The sequence below is a fragment of the Salvelinus fontinalis genome, chromosome 37 (genome assembly GCF_029448725.1).
Source record: "Salvelinus fontinalis isolate EN_2023a chromosome 37, ASM2944872v1, whole genome shotgun sequence".
Classification (NCBI taxonomy): Eukaryota; Metazoa; Chordata; class Actinopteri; order Salmoniformes; family Salmonidae; genus Salvelinus; species Salvelinus fontinalis.
Window position 1 is genome coordinate 29765899 of NC_074701.1, and position 26203 is coordinate 29792101.

At 40.6% G+C, this 26203-nt stretch overlaps 1 protein-coding gene across 1 annotated transcript; it reads right to left on the bottom strand.

The window, feature by feature from the left end:
- Positions 1-568: 568 nt before the first annotated feature.
- LOC129836487 (monocarboxylate transporter 12-B-like) lies at positions 569-15666 on the bottom strand. The gene is made up of 7 exons (XM_055902756.1): positions 15514-15666; positions 12196-12521; positions 9318-9421; positions 4508-4651; positions 3343-4357; positions 2889-3148; positions 569-2700 (listed from the first exon to the last, which is right to left on the bottom strand). Exons 2-7 carry the CDS (start codon positions 12312-12314, stop codon positions 2456-2458), a joined length of 1887 nt encoding a protein of 628 aa, XP_055758731.1. The 5' UTR covers positions 12315-12521; positions 15514-15666; the 3' UTR covers positions 569-2455.
- Between the last annotated feature and the right edge of the window lie 10537 nt (positions 15667-26203).

Genomic DNA, 26203 nt, shown 5'->3' on the forward strand with positions numbered 1-26203 from the left:
GTACCCAGAAAATCAATACTCATCATCTGTTATTTGTCAACAATGGTTAATATAGACTGTTATGTTAGATGTACACCACTAGATGGAGATATTGCTTTTTGTAATGTGGAAAGTGAAGTAAACAATACCGTTTTATATTTAGCAGAAACGGTACAGTATATCTATGCAAGGTGTCACACATGGCATGCTTGGGCTAGTATAGCAAGTTTATTTTGTCTCTCTGTCATCTATGGCTGTATTTTCCAGAGATCCAGGGCTCCCGAGTGGCACAGTGTTCTAAGGCACTGCATCTCAATGCAAGAGGTGTCACTACAGTCCCTGGTTTGAATCCAGGCTGCATCACATCTGGCTGTGATTGGGAGTCCCATAGAGTGGTGACCAGTGTTGTCTGGGGTAGGCTGTCATTGTAAATAAGAATTTGTTCTTAATTGACTTGCCTTGTTAAATATAAAATAAAAATAGTCTTAAAGTTCAATATTAATCAGATGCCAGTATTAAGGATACTTGACAGAAGTCTGTACTAGAGTGGGATTATTATTAGAAATAGAACACATGACAAATGAGACAGTTCCCCGAATGAACATCAATTTGCTTTATCTCAACACCACATCGTCAGACAAATAACCAATAGATGTATGTTCAACATAATAACATGTTTAAACAATTTAAAACTAGAAAAAAGTTCTGAACTTTCAGAGGAAGACTCAAGACTGTCATTATAACTCTCTACGATAGTACAAATATTGACTGTGCTGCTTGACGGCAACCCAACAAGGCATCATATTCATGTTTTTCAATTGATAAACATATGTCATTAGAAAAGGTGAAGATAAACACATAGGAAAAGTAGGCATTCATGGTATTTTTGTCCCTGTAGGCATTAATGTGCAAAAACAAACAACACATTCTTCTCTTTCAAAATATGGATACATCTCAACTCATATTTTCAAACACAGCAGCAGGTGAAGGAATCATTGATCACTTGTTTTTTTTGGGGGGGGGGGGCACCTTTTGAACATCCATTGCTCTGTTTGGTCTTGAATGACATCTTAGTATTAGTATATGTGAAACACAAGTCCATATTTCACAGTGTAGGTTTATAACGCACTTTGTGAACAACACTACAAAGTGATGCGTCCAACCACAATAGAGCAATTCCACGATAACGGAATTACGCTTTGATTCAGATTCTCTGCATTAGAATGTATGCCAAAGAAAAACCATTAATTTTAAAGTTTCAAAATCACCCTCAGTTTTCCCAAAACTGTTAAATATCTCTGACATGACACCTTGAGCTTGGGGGAAAAATATTTTGGTTATTGAACTACAATAAGTGAAGTGGATTTACATCTGGTAACGGAATTATGGTAATGGTAATTACAGCATGAGTCCCTGATCTGTACAACACAGAAATGCATAATTATGGATATGCATGTCATTCTCTTCATGATGATGTATCCTGAATAGGTACACAAAGGTAGAATTATGCAATATCCTAATTTTGCATGTTTGGGTATTATCCTACACACTGGCTATTATTCTAAGGAGCTCTGCCCCCAAACAAGACAACATTTGGTTGGTCTGGACCAGACCAAATCTGAATCAATCACTGAGATCTATGTTTCACAAGTTTGAACATCACAGTACAGCACAGTAGAGTACAGTTCAATATATTATACTATATTACACTATAGTGTCCTAGAGTAGACTATAGTGTACTCTACTGTACCGAACTATACTTTTCTGTACTGTACTCTACTGTGCTTCACTGTACTGTGTACTGTACTGTGCTATCCAAACTTGTGAAACATAGATCTCAGTGATTGGTTCAAATTCTGTGTTTTGATGCACAGTATTTCTAAGACATTTTAAGACTTTTTCCATCTGACCAGAAATCAAAGCCTTTGCTGATTTTTAGGATGGAAAATGGTTGGAAACGTAAATATGCCTTACTTTCTCAAGAAGATAGACTCTTAGCTTTCATTTGACATGCTCCCATGCACTTCACATGTTGGTGCTCATGGGTCCTTTTACATGGAAATGCCCAGTACAAATAGCTTCTCTTCAGTGAATTTTAGTGCAATATATTTAATGTTATACACAAATGTATATGTTATTATTGCATAACTTTGGTGTTACATTGCATGTTTAATGTAGTCATAATCTTCAAAATAATAAACAAACAAACACTGGTACTAAGTGATGTGTTATTCTACAGAGCCACCAATTCTTACTCAACTTTTATTTAAAAAATAAAAATAGAGTAACTTTTCCTGACTGGTAATCAACACAGAATTTGTGATGGTGTTATAGGATTTTCACAAGTTCACGTTGACAGGAATAACTGCATTTTGTTGTTCCTGGAACATTATTGTTTTGCTTCCATTAAGGAACAACACACTTTGGTATTACAGTAACATCCACTCACTCAATAAAAAATGCTTACAAAAATGTCTCAACATGCAGGGACGGTCCCTGCTAGCTTTGGTTCGTCATGTGCTGCCTTGTATGTTGGTAGATCCATTTGGCCATTCTTCAAGGAGGCGAACGTTGAATCGGCATCGCTGGTGGAGAATGTTTGTGGTCCCCAGCATCGTTGGATCAGCATGACAGTAGCCAGAAAGAGTGAGCTGAGGATAAGAGAGAATCCACTGAGGAAGAATGCTGCAGTATAGTCACCAGTCCAGTCCACCAACCAGCCTGAAACCAAGAGAAAGAGTTAGGCTGGGAATTTCAACAGGAAGTTTCATACCAACAACAAAGTACAGACTATAACATACTGAGAACGATGGAATCATGATATTCAGAATCAAGATGTGCAATTTGAAAATTGTGTATGTACATGCACTATGTGTGTTAGTATTGAAGTGTTCTCTCCTCATCCTCACCTCCTATTGGTGGGCTAACCAGGTAGGGTATGGCATGTAAGAAGTTGACCACACCCAGGGCTGAGGATAGGTACGATGAGCCCACCAAGTCAGACGTCACCACTGGTATGAGGGCAGAGTAGGCACCATCAAAATAGCCATAGAGCATGGAGAAAGGCACCAGCAGGGTGAAGGAACGTAGCAGAGGAATCAGGAGGCAGGAGAGACCCTCCATACCCACAGCAAACATGAAGCTCACTTTCCGGTACTTCTTCACACACCTACAAGAGGGAAACGCAGACTTAGCTGGCAGTATGTTACAGCTGGCAGTATGCATACAGTGTGTGACAGGCCCAAGACCATAGTTTTGAAAGCATCATGACAAATATTTTGACTATGGCTACAGTCTATTTGGGTGAGGCTATAGAAAATGTGTGTGTGGGGGGGTGCAAACTATTCTGTATATGTAACATACTTCCTGTCAGTGAGCCAGCTGAACGTGATGTTTCCTACGATTCCGGTGACCCCCAGGATGGACATGAGGAAGGCAGCCTGCTGGTGCTCCACGCCCACACTGAGGGCATAAGGCACCAGATAGGCAAAGGGCACACTGCAGCCGTACGCCAGGAACAGGAAGGACACGGACAGCAGCATGAAGTCAGGCATCAGCAGGAAGCTAAACTCCTCCATTGACTGAAGACAGAGGCACCCTCCCAGCTTAGGCCCCGCCAGGGGACCAATTGGCCCAGGGGCAGCCAGGCCAGCCAGAACCTTGGCATCTACTAACTCTGCTAGTTTTGCATCGGCAACCTTTGTGTCTACAGGCTTAACATCAGCAAGCTGGCTACCGATGACAAGGTTCTCCATTAGTTTAATGTCCTTCAGCTTCCCGTTGGCTAGATTTTGATCCGCTAGCTTGATCTCTTCAAGCATTTTCTCTGTTAGCACGCTATTCACATTCACAACCATGCCCTCTACTATCGTCATGTCTGCCAGCCTCGAGTCAGCTAGCTGTACATTCGCAAGGAGTGCCTCTGCTAGTTTCATTTCAGTGAGTTTAATTTCTGCAAGTTTATCAGTTTCAAGCTTAACATCTGTTACATTCACAACCTCTGTATTTGGGTCCAACGGCTTTAAGCCTGGAAGTGTTGTGTCCATTACCTTCCCTTCTGCTAGCTTGGCATCCACCGGTGGGATGGCATACCCATTCTCAAGCTCTGCTGTCTTGTGCCACCTCTGTCCTCTACCTTTAGGCACCAGGGGCCTCATAAGGGCCCCGCAGACACACAGGTTGGACACAAACCCTCCCAGAATCAGCAAGGCCCCCCTCCAGGAGTAATGTTCAATCAGGAGATGCACAGCAGGTGCCAGGATGAAGGTCCCAATCCCAGTCCCAGACATTGCCATCCCATAGGCCAGTGCTTTCCTCTCGTTGAAATAGGACCCAACCATGGCCACCGCTGGAGTGTAGCTGAGGGCAAATCCCAACCCTACGAGAAGAGAGTTGGGGATGGAGTCATGGCAGCTGCAGTTGCGTTCTGTCATTAGATTCAACACAAGTATCCATAATGCAACAGCATCCTCTTGTGCCAATGTCCTAAACAATGTGATGACATCTCCAGTGAGAGACAGGGGCATACCTGTGAGGACGCCCAGGGTGAGGTAGAGGTACTCCAGACTGGTGGCAAAGGAGCTGAGGATCAGGCCGGCAGAGGACAGGACACCTCCCATGATCACAGTGGCTTGGGTGGACAGACGGTTCCCGATGAAGCTGCCAAGAGGAGCTGGAAAAAAACAGTACATAGACAAAGTTATCATCCTCACATCAAGAGGAAAATGTGACCGACTTATCGCTTGGATGGGATGTAGTTGAGACTCAATCCACTGTAATACACATCGAGTCGGTTATTGACATGAAAGTTCAGAGCAGGCCAGTAGTAAATGTTTGACTCAAAGATTAAGCCATGCAAGTCTAAGAACACACGGCCAGTACAGTGAAACTGTGAGTGGTTCATTAAACAACCACTTGTAAAAGTCAAACAAACTCTGGCACAGATGTTCTGTAAGTCCAGGCGAATGATAAATCGGGGCCAAGTTGAATTATTTGATGTAAATCCTTAAATATCAGTAAAAAGTGCCTCAGGATGGATACCAGCCTGTTCAAAACAACCTAAGTGGCAAAAAAACAAACTAGCTTTCGATTGGATACTTTTGTGTCCCTAGGGCAAGTCATACAGCTGAGAGAGGATTTTTATAATGAAGAATGTGTTTGTTTTAATTGACTGTGTTTTGTATCTTAATGTGTATTTAATGTCTATATTTATGTTTATCTATAATTGCCTATTGATGTGTTCATTTTTGTATTGTGCACAGCTCATTTTCAAAAGAGACTTTAGTCTCAATATGGCTAAAAACATTATTATCTTTCCCTAGATCTCTTATCACCAACAGCTGTTTCCAAGGGGCTGTGGAATCCCCATCAGTGGAGGCTCCTCAGAGGAGAAAGGGGAGGACCATCCTCCTCAGTGAATTTCATAAAAATACAAATAGTGAAACATTTTTTTTAAAGTTATCCTTTTTAGATAAAACTATACTCAATATTTTCATGTCACCAAATATTTGATTAAAACACACTGGTTTGCAATGAAGGTCTACAGTAGCCTCAACAGCACTCTGCTGGGTAGCACTATGGTGCAGCTGGAAGAGCCCTAGCTTCTGTCCTCCTCTGCGTACATTGACTGCAATACAAAACCTAGGAGGCTCATGGACTTACACAGTAATTATGACAACTTCCGGAGGATGTCCTGCAATGTAACAGAGCTCTTGCAGCATGAACTGACATGGTGTTCACCCAATCAAAGGATCAGAGAATGAATCTAGTACTGAAAGCAGAAGCTACAGCTAGCTAGCACTGCAGTGCATAAAATGTGGTGAGTAGTTGACTCAAAGAGAGAGAAAGACAATAGTTGAACAAATGAAGAGACAGATATTTCGTTGTATTTTTTTAAAATGTTCACTTAGCTAGCTAGTTTAGCCTACTCAAACAGAGAGGGATGCTATGTTAGCTAGCTGACTATCCAACACTGGAACTCTTCCAAGTCAAGGTAAGCATTTATTCATTTATTGCCACCAGGGCCTGCCAATGTAACTACTAAACTGCACTGCATGATTTTTAACATTTTAGTAGACACTCTTATCCAGAGCAACTTACAGTAGTGAGGGCAGACATTTTCATACTTTTCTTTCCATACTGGTCCCTCTGTGGGAATCAAACCCACAACCCTGGTGTTGCAAGAACCATGCTCTACCAATTGAGCCACACAGGATAATTGTAGTGGGGTTACTAACGCATTAGTTCTAGTAGCTATGTTGACTATGACAATGTAGGCTGTGTGTAGCGGTTAGCAGTCATGATATGGTTTGACTTGGGAAGATTTTTTTGCCTGGTCACTGACAGCTGATGTGTTGTGAAGGGAAAAGGTGAGAGGAGAGCGCATAGATAGTTGCGAGAAGGAATTATATATACACAACGAGCAAAGTGATCATGCTGTTTATGTGGCTGCTATGAAAGTGAACTGTCTGCGTGTGATCAAGGGTGCATTCATTCTGCTGATTCTGTTGAAAAACCTTTCTTAAACGGAAGCAAATGGAACGAAAAGGGGATAAACATACCTGAATTTGCCCAACAGAAACTCAGATTTGCAACTGTTGGACTAATGATTACACCCTAGATCAGATAGATACTAGCAAGAGAGTGCAAGCCGGTGTTGAATGTGTCAGTCTCTATCACAGCACCGACCTCCACTTATCCCCATGATTCCAAAGTCACTCCTGGGGACAACTTATCATAATGGTCCATCTTCTAATCTTACTTATTAAGAGCACATGTTCTTTTGAGGTTATTGGGCATATACAGTGCATTTGGAACGTATTCAAACCCCTTCCCTTTTTCCACATTTTGTTATTTTACAGCCTTATTCTAAAATGGATTAAACAAAGCATTTTCCTCATCAATCTACACCCAATACCCCATAATGACAAAGCAAAAACAGGTTTAGACATTTTTTTAAGTTAAAAAAACAAAATATCACATTTACAGAATGTAAATGCGTTTGCTATGAGACTTGAAATTGAGCTCAGGTGCATCCTATTTCTAGTGATCATCCTTGAGATGTTTATATAACTTGATTGGAGTCCACCTGTGGTAAATGTAATTGATTGGACATGATGTCTGCATCATTGAAGGTCCCCAAGAACACAGTGGCCTCCATCATTCTTAAAATGGAAGAAGACTCTTCCTAAAGCTGGCCACCCGTCCAAAATGAGCAATTGGGTGAGAAGGGTTTTGGTCAGGGAGGTGACCAGGAACCTGATGGTCACTCTGACAGAGCTCCAGAGTTCCTCTGTGGAGAAGGGAGAACCTTCCAGAAGGACAACCATCTCTGTAGCATTCCACCAACCAGGCCTTTATGGTAGAGTGGCCAGACAGAAACCACTCCTCAGTAAAAAATCACATGACAGCCCGCTTGGAGTTTGCCAAAAGGCACCTAAAGGACTCAGACCATGAGAAACAAGATTCTCTGGTCTGATGAAACCAAGATTGAACTCTTTGACTTGAATGCCAAGAGTCAAGCATGGTTGTGGCAGCATCATGCTGTGGGGATGTTTTTCAGCTGCAGGGACTGGGAGACTAGTCAGGATCAAGGGAAAGATAAACAGAGCAAAGTACAGAGAGATCCTTAATGAAAACCTGCTCCAGAGTGCTCAGGACCTCACACTGGGGCAAGGGTTCACCTTCCATTAGGACAACGACCCCAAGCACACAGCTAAGACAATGCAGGAGTGGCTTCGGGACAAGAATCTGTATGTCCTTGATTGGCCCAGCCAGAGCCCAGACTTGAACCTGATCGAACATCTCTGGGGAGACATGAAAATAGCTGTGCAGCGACGCTCCCCATCCAACCTGATAGAGCTTGAGAGGATCTGCAGAGAAGAATGAGATAAACTCCCCAAATACAGGTGTGCCACACTTGTAGCGTCAAACCCAAGAAGACTTGAGGCTGTAATCGCTGCCAAAGGTGCTTCAAGAAAGTACTGAGTTAAGGGTCTGAATACTTATGTAAATGTCATGTTTAAGTTTTAATTTTTAATACATTTGCAAAAATGTTGTTTTTTTAACTGTTTTTGCTTTGTCATTATAGGGTATTTTGTGTAGATTGATGAGGGGGGAAACTATTTATCATTTTTAGAATAAGGCTACAATGTAACAAAATTTAGAAATAGTCAAGGGGTCTAAATACTTTCCAAATGCTCTGTATGCTGTGTACTAATCTGAATTAGTGTGTGGTTTTGTGCTTGTGAATCGGTTTGTTTTCCTTTTCACCCTTAAAGCCCGATGTCTTATATATGTCACAATGTCTTATGCCACAATGTTTTTAAACACCTGGTAAATTATCTGTATATGAACAATACATAAAAAGAAAACACTATTTTTAATTACTCAGGTTCATTCTGATATTTCTTTCACAAATTGTTTTTTTGGCCAATCAGATCAGCACAAAAAATATCTGATGTGTAAAGATCTGATTAATCAAAGGATTAATTAGTGTGGAAAAAATATCAGAATTGGGCTGAAAGAGATCCTAATAAACAAAGAGATCCTAATAAACACTTTTGGCACTACCTGGTGGCCGATCTTTGTAATTACACATGAAAATGGCTGATTTCACCAGCCTGTAAAAACGGAAATCTGCTCCACCGAAGGTCTAGTATTTGTCAAAATGTGCATGTCTGAGATTCAATGCATGCAAAATGCTCACAATATATCCAGAGACGCCTGAGTAAATTTTCAAAGAATTATATTAATTTTTGGCGAAGTGTCGTCACTTGAAATGTTCATGTGATATATAAGAGGTGATGCAAACCACACATTTTATAATACATTGTCTATTACGTCGGGAAGAAAACTATCTTTTTTTCTTCTTCAGAAATTAGTTATTTGGAGTCTCCTTGGGCAGTCCTAATCACAGCATAATGTTCATGCAAAGAGAACTGGGTCCGGATTTCTGTGTTACACATCAGATGCATCAAGATTTGCCTTTTCCTGATAAGGAAAGGCGTATGTTCGGGTATTTCTTATCATAATACGCTACCTCCCAATCAGAATTATTAGGGGCATATATTGCTTTTTAATTTATTGTGAGTATAAAGTGCACTACTAGTACACTTAATCTGTGCTTTTATGCTTGTGGATCTGTTTCTGCTCCTTTTATAGCTAACAGAATCTATGGAGGTAGAATTTCCTCAGGCCCCAGAGATAATTATAAATAGCTTGAGAATTAATCAAACCCAGACAATAAATACATGAATACAGTTTCATTGAATAAAAAGGGACACTCCAGGTGTTCAAATTGCTGGTAAGGAAATCCTCTAGTCATGGCTGACTCTCACCAAAGAGGAAGGTGGTGCAGTCGACTAGCGAGTGTATCCAGGCCGTGCCAGAGTAGTCCCGACCAAAGTGCACCTGGAACTCCACAAAGAAGATTGACACACATCTAAAAATAAAAAGGAGAAAGAACAGTGTGAGTTTCAACATTACACTGGCAAACTGTTCTTCGGGATATTTGCAGGTATAGGACTGGACTGGATTATTTGACATGGACATAGTATATACACTGAGTGTAAAAAACTTTAGGAACACCTTCCTAATATTGAGACCCTTTTGCCCTCAGAACAGCCTTAACTCGTCAGGGCATGGACTCTACAAGGTGTCAAAAGCGTTCCACAGGGATGTTGACTCCAATGCTTCTCACAGTTGTGTCAAGTTGGTTGGATGTCCTTTGGGTGGTAGACCATTCTTGATACACATGGGAAACTGTTGAGCGTAAAAATCCCAGCAGTGTTGCAGTTCTTTACACACTCAAACCGGTGCGCCTGGCACCTACTACCATACCCTGTTCAAAGGTACTTAAATGTTTTGTCTTTCCCATTCACCATCTGAATGGCACACAAACACAATCCACGTCTCTGCCATCACTAAGCACATGAGAGGCTGCTGCCCTACATACATAGACTTGAAATCATCACTGGCCACTTTAATAATGGAACACCAGTCACTTTAATATATTTACATATTTTGCATTACTCATCTCATATGTATATACTGTATGCTATCTTATTCTACTGTATCTTAGTCTACGCCGCTCTGACATTGCTCGCCCAAATATTTACATATTCTTAATTCCCCTCCTTTACTTTAGATTTGTGTGTATTGTTGTGAAATTGTTAGATATTACTGTACTGTTGGAGCTAGAAACACAAGCATTCCGTCAGACCCGCAATAACATCTGCTAAACACGTGCATGTGACAAATAAAATGTGATTTGATTTGAATTGTCTCAAGGCTTAACAATTATTATTTAACCTGTCTCCTCCCCTTCGTCTACACTGATTGAAGTGGATTTAACAAGTGACATCAATAAGGGATCATAGCTTTCACCTTAATTCACCTGGTCAGTCTGTCATAGAAATAGCAGGTGTTCTTAATATTTGTATCCTCAGTGAATGACACAACAATGAGCTTTGTCGATTCAATTTAGAAATTAAGACCAGTGACTGAATTTAAGTGCACTGACACGAATCCCCAAAGAAAAACCCGATTAAATCAAAACACTAAATACGGGATGAGTTGAGGAATAGATTTGATTAAAATAGTTCAGGAATAGATTTGATTAAAATAGTTCAGGAATAGATTTGATTAAAATAGTTCAGGAATAGATTTAATTAATATAGTTCAGGAATAGATTTGATTAATATAGTTCAGGAATAGATTTGATTAATATAGTTCAGGAATAGATTTGATTAATATAGTTCAGGAATAGATTTGATTAATATAGTTCAGGAATAGATTTGATTAATATAGTTCAGGAATAGATTTGATTAATATAGTTCAGGAATAGATTTGATTAATATAGTTCAGGAATAGATTTGATTAAAATAGTTCAGGAATAGATTTGATTAATATAGTTCAGGAATAGATTTGATTAATATAGTTCAGGAATCGAGAGTTGAGGAATAGAGTTGAGGAATTGTTTGAGTTACAGTAGTTCCATTCAGCAACACGGTACCCAATAACCAATAACCTAAGCTGACTGTATAGTTTGTTCATGCTGAGCGTTTAAAAATTATGTAAGGTTTTTTTTACACTGTGAAGGCTTATGGCATGTGACCAAAGCACATGTGGAGAGTGGAATTTTAATTCTCTCTCTTAAGCTACCTAGAGAAGGAGGAACAGTCCAACACAGGGGAGCGCAGCATTCACCAACCTACCAAGTACCAGAGTAATCAAACTTAAACAAGAGCATCTTACTAGCCAGTCTGACCTTTTTTAAAGTGTGTGACACAAAATACATACATAAAGTCCTTGTAACTTCTTCACCTACATGAAAAGTGGCATTTTTATGCATAAACAATATATTCTGTCACTAGGGACTCAACAATACCTAACAGGAACACACAATAGGTACCAAACCTGAGTTGACTATGTGTCCCGGTGTCTGATTTAAAAGCATGCCTTTTTAACCTGAGCTGACAAAAGGCTAAACGAATCACTGGCTCATCACAACCTGGCTGGTTCCCAAAACAGATCGTTAGATCACACTGATCATACAGAAACATGATGCCGCCTGACATGCATGGAACAGATGAAAGGATAACAACATTAACATGTCTCATTTCACTTTATGTTGCATACAACGACAACCGTCCGCTGGAATATCCCAAAGCTATCTTCACACAAAAGAATCCTCACCATGGGAGCCTAGCATCTGTCAGGACAAAACACATACCTTGCAAATACTCTGCAAAGAGACAACAAGGGCAAAACTCATCCAGAGACTCTACGATGTCACAAACATGTCAAATGAGGAGTTGTGAAAGGTTCAGTTCAATCTCCTTGTGTCACCCAATTCCCCAACTTCCACCCGGTTACTCATCCCTGCACCTTCGAGGCTGCTGCCCTATGTACATAGACATTGAATCACTGGTCACTTTAATAATGTTTGCAGACTGTTTTACTCATTTCATATGTTTATATTATATTCTACTGTATTGTAGTCAATGCCACTCCAACATTGTTCCCGTCCTATTTTACTTTTAGATTTGTGTGTATTGTTGTGAATTGTTAGATCCTATTGCACTGTTGAAGCTAGGAACGCAAACATTTCACTACACCCGCAATAACATCTGCTAAATATCTGTATGTGGCCAATAACATTTGATTTGAGGACTATAGTCCCTCTGACACACACACACACCTCCAAAGGCTCACCTAGTGACAGCACGGGTGCAGATGGTGACTAGAAAGCAGCCGGCCACAACCATCCATCCCCAGCCTCCATCAGGAGGGGCTACCGGTGCCCCTCTGGGACTTTTCCCCTCTGGTGTCATTCCTTCTGTGCCACCGCCGTGCTGCTGGCCTCTCTTTTGCTACCTTCCCCTCTGGTCCTGGGGCTGGCTCCTATGCTGTTCTGTGTTACGGTAATATGCGTCCTCCAGGAAGATCACCAAACCCAGCCACACTCCGCACAACTCCAGGTCTTGTCTCTGTTGGCCCCTTCCTTTATTCTCTGCCGCACCAGGCGTGGGAGCAGCTGTCTATGGTAAGGCAGTGTAGAAGACAAGAGGACATTTACAATGTTTTAAAAAACTGTCTGATATCACATCCTAGTAGTTACTTACTATTACAATACAGTTGGTGTTTCTATGGTGAAACTCTGCTGCCAGATGTAAGGTCACAATAAAAAAAAATGGATACATGTTTGATAAACAATTTTGTATAGGAATGATATGACCCATTTCGAACACAAACATGAACATGAACTATATCACATACAGCCTCAAAACAAGGCCAAGGCATTTGGAATGAATCACTTCAAGGTCTCGGTCTCTAATTCAATTGACCATCAACATCTTCATTTTCTAGCAACAGCTTCATCGGCATCTTTAGCGGACATATGAACAAAAACTGTCCAAACAAAAGGCTACCCCAATGGACCACTAGAGATCACAGTAAGGCGAAGAAAAGACGTGTTGTTGATGCGGAACCTTGCACGGAGACGGAGCGTACAAAACCAAACAAAGGCCAGGATTCTCCTTTCTCCAGTGCTGCGCTCTGGTGTGACACTGAGAGAGGGACTATCATATGCTCCAACACATTGTAGCTGAAAACAACACAACTCCCCGTTATTTGAAGAAGAAAAAAAACGTGTCCATGTCACGTTTCCCTTTTCCCTAGCTGTAGCACGCTGTTCAGACTACGAGGGTGGGTCAAACATGGACCCACTAGACCAGCCACTCTGGCCCTGCCACTTAGGAACATCCCAAACAACACCCATATGTGGTGAGAATTGTATGGTCATGTTTACATTCACATTGATAAGGATGATGAGAAGTAGGAGTCATATAAGTTACAAATGGGGACCAAACTAATCAGGTCAAGTTCAAGACCATCCCGGGGATGTGGTCAGATAGCTGGCTAGATAACTGCAGGAGGACATGTTGAATGTCTCATTATGACCACCTGAGTGGTTAATCCTTATGTGCTCTTTAAATTCCAATTCCAACATTTGCATAGCATTTACATCCTTAAAGAGAGAGAAGAGAGAGGGGGAGAGATAGGGGGGGTGGGATCCATTCATTCTGTGTGTGTGTGTGTGTGTGTGTGTACTTGTTTTCCTACATTATCAGGACCCCATATGTCCTAACACTTTACCTGAATGTCCTGAAAAGGTAGGAAAGCAATCACTTGTTCAAATCGTCCTGAATTTGTTCAAATGCTATTTGAAGCTTAAGGGTTAGGTCTAGGGTTTTGGGGGTTAAAGTTATTGATAGCGGGAAAATAGGATTTATAATGGTCAAACATTTTTGACATTGAAACACGTGTCTTATCTTACTAGCGGCTAACTGGTGAATTTATTGAGTATGTTTTACTTCTGGGTAATTCCACGGTAACAGAATGACGCCGAGACTCCACTTATTCACTTTATAATGTATGCCAAACAAAAACCATTGATTTCAAAGTTAAACAAACCATTACTACTTCGAACAATTTCCACTGAAAATTTGACAAAAACAAATGAACACGAAGAACAGTGCAGAGGTTCAGTTTGGTAACAGAATGACGGTAAAAACTACCTTGGTTCTTTATGTGACCACATTTTATGATTCAAAGAAGTCTGCAGAAATAATGGGGTGTCAGCTATGATATGACACCTTGAATTAGAAAAAATATATGTTGGTTATAGAACTACAGTAAGTGAAGTGGATAATTATTCTACACACTGTCTATTATTCTAATGAGCTCCACCACCAAACAAGACCAAAAGCGTTTGCTTATTCAAATTGTTCTACTATGGAAAATGGTTGAAAAAATGTAGATATGCTTTAATTTCTCAAAAATATTGACACTCCTATGAACTTCACATGTAAGTGCATTGGGCTTTTTACATATAAATGTCCTTACTATGACATTGATATGTGGTTGTCTTGCCTAGCTACCTTCATTTTTAAGATGAATGCAACTGTAAGTTGCTCAGGGTAAGAGTGTCTGCTAAATGTAATGTGAGTGTAGATAGAGAAAGCGAGAGTGTGAAGAGTCCAGTAAACAGTGGACTATTACCATCCAAGTGGGCCCCTTTGTTTGCTGGTGGTTTCTCCATGTGACTCAGTAGTCACCATGCAGTTTGCTGGCACCACACTGACACTTTTCAAGCCACTCAACCTATGGGGGATGGCTTCCTGACTGACCAGATCAAACCAGTTTAACTCTTTTTGGTAGCACAACATTTCTCTCCACTGGCACTAAAAACAATCCCACTCCCATGGATTCTGGCATGCCGGAAACATGGAGGTGGGACAGTTATACTATGGTTATGGGGATTTCAATAATATTTGTCAATTAGTAATATGAATATTCTGTAATGTTGCTTATCTCAGAGACAAGCAAATCACAAGACCTACTGTAAATAGCTTTTCTTAGTATAATTGTTTTTCTTAACGTCTTTGGGCTCCATCAGAGGGCTCCATCAGATAATAGTTCAGCACCATCCCTCTGGAATCCCTTCTTACCTCGGGCTATGTGATTCACACAGCCTCTTTCAAGGGAAGGGACATACAGCCGCGTCATAAACTACAACAAAGGAGGCTGGATTTTCTTCCTATGAAAAGCAGCCAATTTAAATATTGAATACATGTTCAAAAAGCTATATTGGAAATTGTATTACTTATCGAAAACAATTGAGCAAAAAAAAGAAAAGTAGCCTAAATTCAGAACATATTGCCATCTAAGAAACCCTTCAAACAAACACAACGTCAACTCGGTTTCCAGGTTTACATGTTCCTAAATGTTTTATATTTATTCAACAGGGTCCATAAAATCATCCGCGCTGCATTAAAATAACCATTGACCTTTCCATATTAAATAAGGATGATGAGGAATAGGCTATAACACATCAAAAGCTGGCTTACACAAGAAAATAGGTACCAAAAAAATGCAGTTACGAGTTGTATATGCGAAGTAGTTCTGCAAGTCACAATGTATACTGTGCAACTATGACCTAACTAAATTAGACAGCTTAACAATACTTACATCAACACCCACGATTAACGGTATCGTCGCTTGCCTCTTCCACGCATTACGCTGAATACACTCACGAGTGAGGTATCCTATTATTTTCCACGTTTTTATAGTGCCTTTTGTGCCCGGCGGTCCCCATCATTCTGCGACTGAACAGTTCAAGGAACTCCGGAAAACCAAGTGATTTGCATACGCAGCATCAAGGGGGAGTGACCGACCCCTCCTCCCGACTACAAGTACCACGCCCACCCTGGAATTAAGCCATTATGCACATAAACTGTGTACGCCCTCCACTTCTGCTCCCAGAAACACATGCTCGCATTTGAAACTCTCCTTTTTTACTTGTTGACTAAGGGGAATTATCCCTCACCCTCCCACCATATATATTTTAGTGTTTATCTTTAGTGTCCACAACACTGAGTTATTTTATAAATTCATTTTCATGCTTTATATCCTCGAAATTACCATTCCTCTTGAAAAGGACAGGCATAGGTTTCTCACTTTCAATGAAGATTCTCCATTGATCTGTGTACGTGAAACAACGCCATAGTCTACAACTTTCAGCCTGTTGCACCAATAATGAACATGTATCATCGTTGTACCACACACAAGTGGCCTAGATGAAGCGTATTTCTGTCTGTAATAAAGCCATTTTGTGGGGGAAAACAAACTAAAAACGATTTCTGATTGGCTGGGCCTGGCTCCCCAGTGGGTGGGCCTGGCTGCCACCCTGCCCAGTCATGTGAAATCCATAGATTAGGGCCTAATGAATTCATTTCAATTTACTGATTTCCTTATGTGAACTGTAACTCAGTAAATTCTTTGAAATGGTTGCATATTGCATTTATATTTTGGTTCAGTGCATTTGGAAAGTACTCAGACCCCTTGACTTTTTCACACCTGTATTTGGGGAGTTTTTCCAATTATTCTCTGCAGATCCTCTCAAGCTTTGTCAGGTTGGATGGGGAGAAACGCTGCACAGCTACTTTCAGGTCTCTCCAGAGATGTTCAATCGGTTCAAGTCCGGGCTTTGACTGGGCCACTCAGGGACATTCAGAGACTTGTCCCGAAGCCACTCCTGCATTGTCTTGGCTGTGTGCTTAGGGTTGTTGTCCTGTTGGAAGGTGAACCTTCACCCCAGTCTGAGGTCCTGAGCACTCTGGAACAGGTTTTCATCAACTGTGGGACATTATATAGCCAGGTGTGTGCCTTTCCAAATCATGTCCAATCAATTGACTTTGCCATAGGCGGACTCCAATCAAGTTGTAGAAACATCTCAAGGATGATCAGTGGAAACAGGATGCGCCTGAGCTCACTTACGAGTCTCATAGAAAAGGGTCTGAATACTTATGTAAATAAGGTATTTCTGTTTTTTAATTTTCAATAAATTTGCAAAAAAATTTAAAAACCTGTTTTCGCTTTGTCATTATGGGGTATTGTGTGTAGATTGATGAGGACATGATAAAAAAAAATACATTTTAGAATAAGGCTGTAACGTAACAAAATGTGGGAAAAAATCAAGGGGTCTGAATACTTTCTGAATCCACTGTATACCAATCATCTGATCCTACATGTTATCTGTGCATGGCCTTGGAACACTCAGTTCCACAAAGTAACAGAGCAACAATAAGACTAAAGTTGTAACCAACGACAAGAGCAAAATGTCAATGACAGCATTCAAATATTCTCTGTACTTGCAATGTCACTACTGGCCTACTTGGCTTTCTTGGGAATTGGTAGTCCATTGGTTGGTGTATACTTTACATATTTGTTGAACCTTAAAGAGCTATTCAACCTCAACTGCCAAAATTGTACAAAAAATTCTAAATCTCCTAATGTTCCATTACATTTACATTTACATTTTAGTTCTTTAGCAGACGCTCTTATGTTTATTTTTTATTCAGAAAAACTCCCTAGTCGTTACCGATGACAAGCATACCCATAACATGATGCAGCCACCACATATTGAAGATATCAGAAGTGGTACTCAGTGATGTGATGTGTTGGATTTGCTGTAAATATTCAGGAAAAAAAAGTTTATTTATTTTGGAATACTTGTATTCCGTACAAGATTCCTTGTTTTCACTTTGTCATTTAGGTTTGTATTTGAGTAATTACAATGTTGTTTATCCATCCTCAGTTTTATCATAAAGCAGCCATTCAACTCTGTAAATGTTTTAAAATCACCATTTAAAATCCCTGAGCAGTTTCCTTCCTCTCCGGCAACTGAGTTAGGAAGGTATCTGTATCTTTGTAGTCACTGGCTTTATTAAAACACCTTCCAAAACTTAATTAATAACTTCACCATGCTTTAAGGGATATATTCAGCGTCTTTTATTTTTTTTTTTACACTTCTACCAATCGGTGCCTTTCTTTGCCAGGCATTGAAAAACCTCCCTTGTCTTTGTGCTTGAATGTGTGCTTGAAATTCACTGCCTGCCTTGTGATTTGTTCAGTACATTTTTTACTCTTTTACTTATGTCACGTCCTGACCATAGAGAGCCTTTATTTTCTATGGTGGAGTAGGCCAGGGCGTGACTGGGGGGTTAGTCTAGTTTATATTTCCTATGTGGGGTTCTAGGTTGTTTTTTCTATGTTGGGGTTTTGGTATGATTCTCAATTAGAGGCAGCTGGCTATCATTGTCTCTAATTGGGGATCATACTTAAGTAGCATTTTTTCCACCTGTGGGTTATGGGATATTGTTTTTTTTTGAGTTAGTGTTGTAGTCACGGTTCGCTGTTTGTTAGTTTGTTTATTGTTTTGTCTTTGGCTAAAGTTTCACTTCTTTATTAAACATGTGGAACTCTAGGCACACTGCGCCTTGGTCCGTTAATTCTACAAACGACCGTGACAACTTATTTAGGCTTGCCATAACAAAGGGGTTGAAAACTTTGACTCAATACATTTCATCTTTACATGTTTTATTAATTAAAAAAATGTTTCACAAACAAAATTCAACTTTGACATTATGGGGTGTTGTGTAGATCAGTGACAAATCTCAATTTAATCAATTTTAAATTCAGGTTATAACACAACAAAATATGGGAAAGTAAAGGGGCGTGAATACTTTCTAAAGGCACTGTATCTCAGCCATAGTAAGTAAATGTTTCTTCAATAAAGTAGCCATCAGCAAAGACAGTGCAAGTAAGGGGGGAGGAAAAGTCAAGTGAGTGTTTTTTTTCAAGGGGTCCTGCCTGCTGTGGGATTATTTAAAATACTCTTTGAAGAGGTAGGGTTTTACATTTTTTGGGAATATGGGCAAGGACTCTGCTCTCCTAGCTTCAGGGGGAAGCAGGTTTCACCATTGGGGAGCCAGGACAGAGAAAAGCTCTGACTGGGCTGAGCTGCCCTCCCATAGGGCTGGGAGGGCCTGGAGATCAGCGGTGGCAAAACAAAATACTTGGGTTAGGGTATAGGGTTTGAGCATAGCCTGAAGGTTGGGAGGGGCAGTCCCACTTACTGCTCCGTAGGCAAGTACCATCAAATCAAATTTATTTACATAGCCCTTCTTACATCAGCTGATATCTCACATCAGCTGATATCTCAAAGTGCTGTACAGAAACCCAGCCTAAAACCCGAAAACAGCAAGCAATGCAGGTGTAGAAGCACAGTGGCTAGGAAAAATCCCTAGAAAGGCCAAAACCTAGGAAGAAACCTAGAGAGGAACCAGGCTATGAGGGGTGGCCAGTCCTCTTCTGGCTGTGCCGGGTGGAGATTATAACAGAACATGGCCAAGATGTTAAAACGTTCATAAATGACCAGCAGGGTCAAATAATAATAATCACAGTGGTTGTAGAGGGAACAGGTCAGCACCTCAGGAGTAAATGTCAGTTGGCTTTTCATAGCCGATCATTAAGAGTATCTCTACCAAATCCTGCTGTCTCTAGAGAGTTGAAAACAGCAGGTCTGGGACAGGTAGCACGTCCGGTGAACAGGTCAGGGTTCCATAGCCGCAGGCAGAACAGTTGAAACTGGAGCAGCAGCACGGCCAGGTGGACTGGGGACAGAAAGGAGTCATCATGCCAGGTATTCCTGAGGCATGGTCCTAGGGCTCCGGTCCTCCAAGAGAGAGAAAGACAGAAAGAGAGAATTAGAGAGAGCATACTTAAATTCACACAGGACACCGGAAAAGACAGAAGTACTCCAGATATAACAGACTGACCCTAGCCCCCCGACACAAACTACTGCAGCATAAATACTGGAGGCTGAGACAGGAGGGGTCAGGAGACACTGTGGCCCCATCTGATGATACCCTCGGACAGGGCCAAAGAGGCAGGATATAACCCCACCCACTTTTCCAAAGCACAGCCTCTACACCACTAGCGGGATATCTTCAACCACCAACTTACCATCCTGAGAAGGCCGAGTATAGCCCACAAAGATCTCCGCCACGGCACAACCCAAGGGGGGGGGGGGGGGGGGGGGGGCCCAACCCAGACAAGAAGATCACGTCAGTGACTCAACCCACTCAAGTGACACACCTCTCCTAGGGACGGCATGGAAGAGCACCAGTAAGCCAGTGACTCAGCCCCTGTAATAGGGTTAGAGGCAGAGAATCCCAGTGGAGGGGAACCAGCCAGGCAGAGACAGCAAGGGCGGTTCGTTGCTCCAGAGCCTTTCCGTTCACCTTCACACTCCTGGGCCAGACTACACTCAATCATATGACCTACTGAAGAGATGAGTCTTCAGTAAAGACTTAAAGGTTGAGACCGAGTCTGCGTCTCACATGGGTAGGCAGACCATTCCATAAAAATGGAGCTCTATAGGAGAAAGCCCTGCCTCCAGCTGTTTGCTTAGAAATTCTAGGGGCAATTAGGAGGCCTGCGTCTTGTGACCGTAGCGTCCGTGTAGGTATGTACGGCAGGACCAAATTGGAAAGATAGGTAGGAGCAAGCCCATGTAATGCTTTGTCGGTTAGCAATAAAACCTTGAAATCAGCCCTTGCCTCAACAGGAAGCCAGTGTAGGGAGGCTAGCACTGGAGTAATATGATCACATTTTTTGGTTCTAGTCAGGATTCTAGCAGCCGTATTTAGCACTAACTGAAGTTTATTTGGTGCTTTATCCGGGTAGCCGGAAAGTAGAGCATTGCAGTAGTCTAACCTAGAAGTAACAAAAGCATGGATACATTTTTCTGCATAATTTTTGGACAGAAAGTTTCAGATTTTTGCAATGTTACGTAGATGGAAAAAAGCTGTCCTTGAAAGTCTTGATATGTTTGTCAAAAGATAGATCAGGGTCCAGAGTCACGCCGAGGTCCTTCACAGTTTTATTTGAGACGACTTTACAACCATCAAGATTGTCAGATTTAACAGAAGATCTCTTTGTTTCTTGGGACCTAGAACAAGCATCTGTTTTGTCAGAGTTTAAAAGTAGAACGTTTACAGCCATCCACTTCCTTATGTCTGAAACACAGGCTTCTAGCGAGGGCAATTTTGGGGCTTTACCATGTTTCATTGAAATGTACAGCTGTGTGTCATCCGTACAGCAGTTAAAGTTAACATTATGTTTTCAAATGACATCCCCAAGAGGTAAAATATTTAGTGAAAACAATAGTGGTCCTAAAACGGAACCTTGAGGAACACCGAAATGTACAGTTGATTTGTCAGAGGACAAACCATTCACAGAGACAAACTGATATCTTTCCAACAGATGGTCTTGTAGTGGATGTAAACTTTTACTGGAAGCCAGTGCAGTGTGTGGAGAAGGGGGGTGACATGGGAGAACTTGGGAAGGTTGAACACCAGGCGGGCAGCGACGTTCTGGATAAGGGGGTTTGATGGCACAAGCGAGGAGCCCAGCCAACAGCGAGTTGCAGTAGTCCAGACGGGAGATGACCTGGATTCCATGGTATATGGAAACAAGCCCCTTATGCAATTTCTAATGAAATCTCAGTACTCCCCTAAGCACACTAAAAACACAAGGATGCCCCCAGAACTGCTACCATATATGATATGCCTATTTATATAGTTTTGTACTTCACAATTGTTGGTAGCCCTTTACACTCAAACCTGTATACGGGTTGAAAAGGGCAGATTTGGACACCGATAAGCTCCTAAATTAGAACGCTGTGGCTGTATAGTAACATGCTATACATGCTGTCAGAGCTCTGGGTCTTTTCTTGGTTCTGAACTTGAGCATCACGCCCAACAAGAAGCTTCCCCTATCCCTCCCGCTAATTTGGCAACTTTTGCTGTTTTTGTTGTTGTCTGAGTGAGGGAAATGCTGTAAATTACAGGGACTCAATGTATTTTGAAAGATGAGATGTTGAGGATTATAATAAATACCGCTGTGATGTCATACAAGCAAGGCAAACACCCATAAATCCAAATGTGCACTTTACATTCCATATCATAAAATTCATGTCATATACAGTGTACAACATTTATGATCACTATGTTTGTTGTACAGTTACAATATGTCATGGCGTTATACCCTGGGTTATCCTGAACAGAATAAGCCTATGTTGGCTGAATTGTGAAGAGAACTTGAAGCAGACCACAAATCTGAATGCGTTCATCATGACTCCCTTCTATGCGCACCAAAATGTATCTGAATTGCATTGTGAAAGCTTAACACTGTAAGATTGTATTTTATAATGAAAGATTAGTGGAATCTGTGTGGGTAGCTGGACAGGTAGGATGACTGACAGTGAAGGTGAACAGGTGGTCAAGGGTCAGGTGACAGAAGAATGGATGAGACTGAGGCAGGAATTCCTTTAACCATAAAGTGCTATATTTACTGAGTAGTCTGTGCTGCATAACAAAGGAAACAAAATAACATGTATCCAATCATTCATAATCACAAAGATCAAATCATAACAATCATTCATTATTAACATAATTAGGGAATTCAACAATCCAGTTCATTAAGAAGTCAATAGTAATCACCCGTGAGTCATTTAGGCTCTTAACTATTTATCATAAATCATGAAATAAATACAAACAGCGAATGGTCATTCAATCTATAATCTCCTTTAGTTTGATATCAAAGTCGATCAGTTAGCAAACAATGACGTTTCTCATTTCACCCTTTCAATTGTCTTCATGTGTACATGTAATTAATTTAATTACATATTAACCATATCGATTGCATAATTGGCCTATGAGGATCCGTATGGGCACGATCATTTACAATTCACATTACACAATATGTTTGAAGCGTGCGCGCCAAGCCGCGCTCCGCGTTAATAAATATAAACAATAACTGATGGCCCACTCTCGATCGCAACAGATAGTTCAGATGAAAGGTAACGGAGTCGGTGGACTTACGTGGATTCATGGACGCACAGAACTTCGAGCAGCCTCAGTTAAGGAAGAGAAAGCAGCGAGATCAGGCGATGCCGTTTTCCTCCTTTTATGTGGATGAGATCTGTCGGTCATTGCCACCTGACCTAATTAAAGCGCTCTGGCCCAGCTGAGTAAGTGGCCATGAATTAAAGGATTATTCCACCAACTCCATGGGCCTTTTCTACAATAATTTAGCTAGTTATGTTGGCAATAGAACAACCTTTCAAATGACGCTCACCTGACCCAGATTGCGATTTATAATGGCCCGTTTTTTGATAGCATAAACAATAATTGTGTAAAGGCGGGAATGCAGGGTTGTGATCCAACGAAAACAACTACTGTGCTCTCTCTGGTTCCTCAACCGCACATCTAGGATATCTAAAAAATGCATCTTATAGTTGAAGACTTCTTTGAGTCATAAAAGTGCATTGAAATTGGTAAGACCAGGGGTGGGGTGTGTGTCTTTTTGTCAATAACAGCTGGTGCGCGATGTCTAATATTAAAGAAGCCTTGAGGTATTGCTCGCCTGAGGTAGAGTACCTTATGAAAAGCTGTCAACCACACTATCCACCAATAGAGTTCTCATCTGTATTATTCATAGTCATCTATTTACCACCACAAAGCGAAGCTCTCAACCAACTCTTTAAGGCCATAAGCAAAGAAGAAAATGCACACCCAGAAGCGGCGCTCCTAGTGGCCAGGGACTTTAATGCAGGCAAACTTAAATCAGTTTACCAAATTCTTACCAGCATGTCACATGTGCAACAGACTGGACTGTTGGTTAAGGGCTTGTAAGTAAGTATTTCACAGTAAAGTCTACATTTGTTGTATTCGTGTGGCAAATAAAGTTTGATTTGATTTGAAATGACTTTGCACACTTTGGACAGGTGTGTGGCCACATGGAAACACCAGTTAGACCTCTCACTCAAACCCTTATCATTGTTTTGTCTTATATTGCACCTACCTCACATTTTCAAATAATATTCGTATCATGTTACTGAATGCATCCAGAGTATTTCTGATTTCGTTATCAACAAATGTGGCAAAAGTTACAGTAAATGTAAAATGCACATAAAATCTACAGTGTAATGTTTGGATTCAGTCAGATGAACTGCTGTGTCCTCACCTTTAGCGTAATAATTTTCACATAATCTCCCTCTTAATTGCTACCATGGTTATGCCTTTGCTTTCCATATTTCTTCTGTAAGAAATATCTCAATTTAGCCCATTCCCACGAAAGACATGGCCCAGTTCCCATAAAGGAAGGTGACACATCCACCAAATAATCTAGCTTTGACAAAGTCTAGCTTTGACGAGTCATATTTTTTAAGAATAAAAGCACCATGCATAGATAAAAATATATATTTAGATATTTTTGGGAGATCACCTTTTCTACTCTTCCATTTTTTAAATGATTATTACATGGTCTATGTGCCGGAAATGATTATTACATGGTCTATGTGCTGGAAATGATTATTACATGGTCGATGTGCTGGAAATGATTATTACATGGTCTATGTGCTGGAAATGATTATTACATGGTCGATGTGCTGGAAATGATTATTACATGGTCTATGTGCTGGAAATGATTATTAAATGGTCTATGTGCTGGAAATGATTATTACATGGTCTATGTGCTGGAAATGATTATTAAATGGTCTATGTGCTGGAAATGATTATTACATGGTCTATGTGCTGGAAATGATTGTTACATGGTCTATGTGCTGGAAATGATTGTTACATGGTCTATGTGCTGAAAGAGGCCAAATTAAATGAGTTAAGTGAGATTATTGAGAGACCTTCCAGAGAGATAAAGGTAGGCCTATATGTTTTCAGATTACTGTGACCATGGCCAAGTATAGGTTCCAACTAACACTCACATCTCATATCAATTGTCATTGTTTTACATCGGATTATAGCAGAATTCTAGATGTCAGGCCAATGCACCATTACCACAAATCCACAAACGTTTTCCCCATCTGAACAATCCTCCGTACAATCTCTTCAATTCAGTACATGCACATTGCACACAGCATATTGCCAGTGTTCCTTTTCTTGTCATTTTTCTTAAGCAAGCGAGTTAAGCACGTACACGCGGTAACCATCAGGAGGTTAGACATCTCATTAGCAGACATATTGCTGGTGGGCCTATTTACATATTTACATTGTACATTTAGATGAACAATGATAAAAGGTCCATCCGCTAAAGCATTCAAAATACTGTTAGTATCGTTTAGAACTTAGCAGGACTCACTCAATCAAGCTAAAACATGATTCTCAGGGCAAAGACAAACCAGTTTGCAGAATTGTCAACATTACAAATTAAGAGTTTTGAACAATCACTTGCTCGTTTTGGGTTATTGGTAGTTTACAGCATTGCTGGAACATAGAGATCAATATGTTCTCTTGTTATCAGGGATCAAACTCCTCTTCTTAAACAACACTGTGTAATGAAGGGACAAGGGACACCTCTAGGCTTTTCCAATAACTCCAATCACTCAATAGATCTTTATTATGGGTTTAATACGGGTGCATAAGGTAATTGCTGTCCTTGTGCTGACAAGTAATATTTCTTTACAAATGTCTGTACAAACCGAGCTCTTACATAATACAGATTTGATGGCTGAAATCATGAGACGCAAACACCTGTGAAGAGGACCTTCACATTGAGCCAGACTAACATACTGTAAATGAAGTGTCCGAGTACAGGTGAATGGATGACTTTCTGTAGGTGCAAGGACTGGATGGAGACAGATAACTATTAAGCAGCTTTATCGGGTCAAACCACATTAAACACCATCAGCCACGGTACTAGAACTGTCTGTCACTTCCTGTATCAATAAAGTTTAACCCCACACAGTCAAAGCATTGGCCAATAGGAAAACATATAATTTGTATCAGGTAAAGAAATAGGTAAACACAGTTATTTCATGTAAAACAGATTCACCACATATTAGCATTGTGTATAACTGACATATAAATGAAATAATTACTCAGGAAATAATCCTACATTACTAACACTGATTTGAAGGGAATGTTGTATTCCCAAATGCATCAATACTAGACTTGGAGGTGGTCTTCAGGAGTGTCAAAATACATGGATATAACATATGGACCACTGAAAAAGGAAAAATACTTATTTTAACTTAATACAACAATTTAACAATTTAAGGAATTAGAGGTTTGGAAGCAAACAGAAATGTAATTTTATAATACTACCTTCTTACAGTACGGGACTTCAGTACCTATTAGGCTAACTATTTAACTAACTATTTAGCAGTCTTATGGCTTGGGGTTATATGCTGTTCAGGGTCCTGTTGGTTGTTGATGTATCATACCGTTAGCCGTGCTGCAGCAGAGAGAACAGTCTATGAAGTCCCATGCAGATGAATGATAGGCCAACTACTATCCTG

Coding starts and splice junctions, on each gene's coding strand:
- LOC129836487 (XM_055902756.1), bottom strand. CDS start 12,314: ATGACACCAGAGGGGAAAAGTCCCAGAGGGGCACCGGTAGCCCCTCCT. Junction 4,652..9,317: donor CTGCACCACCTTCCTCTTTG/GTGAGAGTCAGC, acceptor GTTTTTTTCCAG/CTCCTCTTGGCAGCTTCATC. Junction 4,358..4,507: donor CACCCTGGGCGTCCTCACAG/GTATGCCCCTGT, acceptor CTCTTCTCGTAG/GGTTGGGATTTGCCCTCAGC.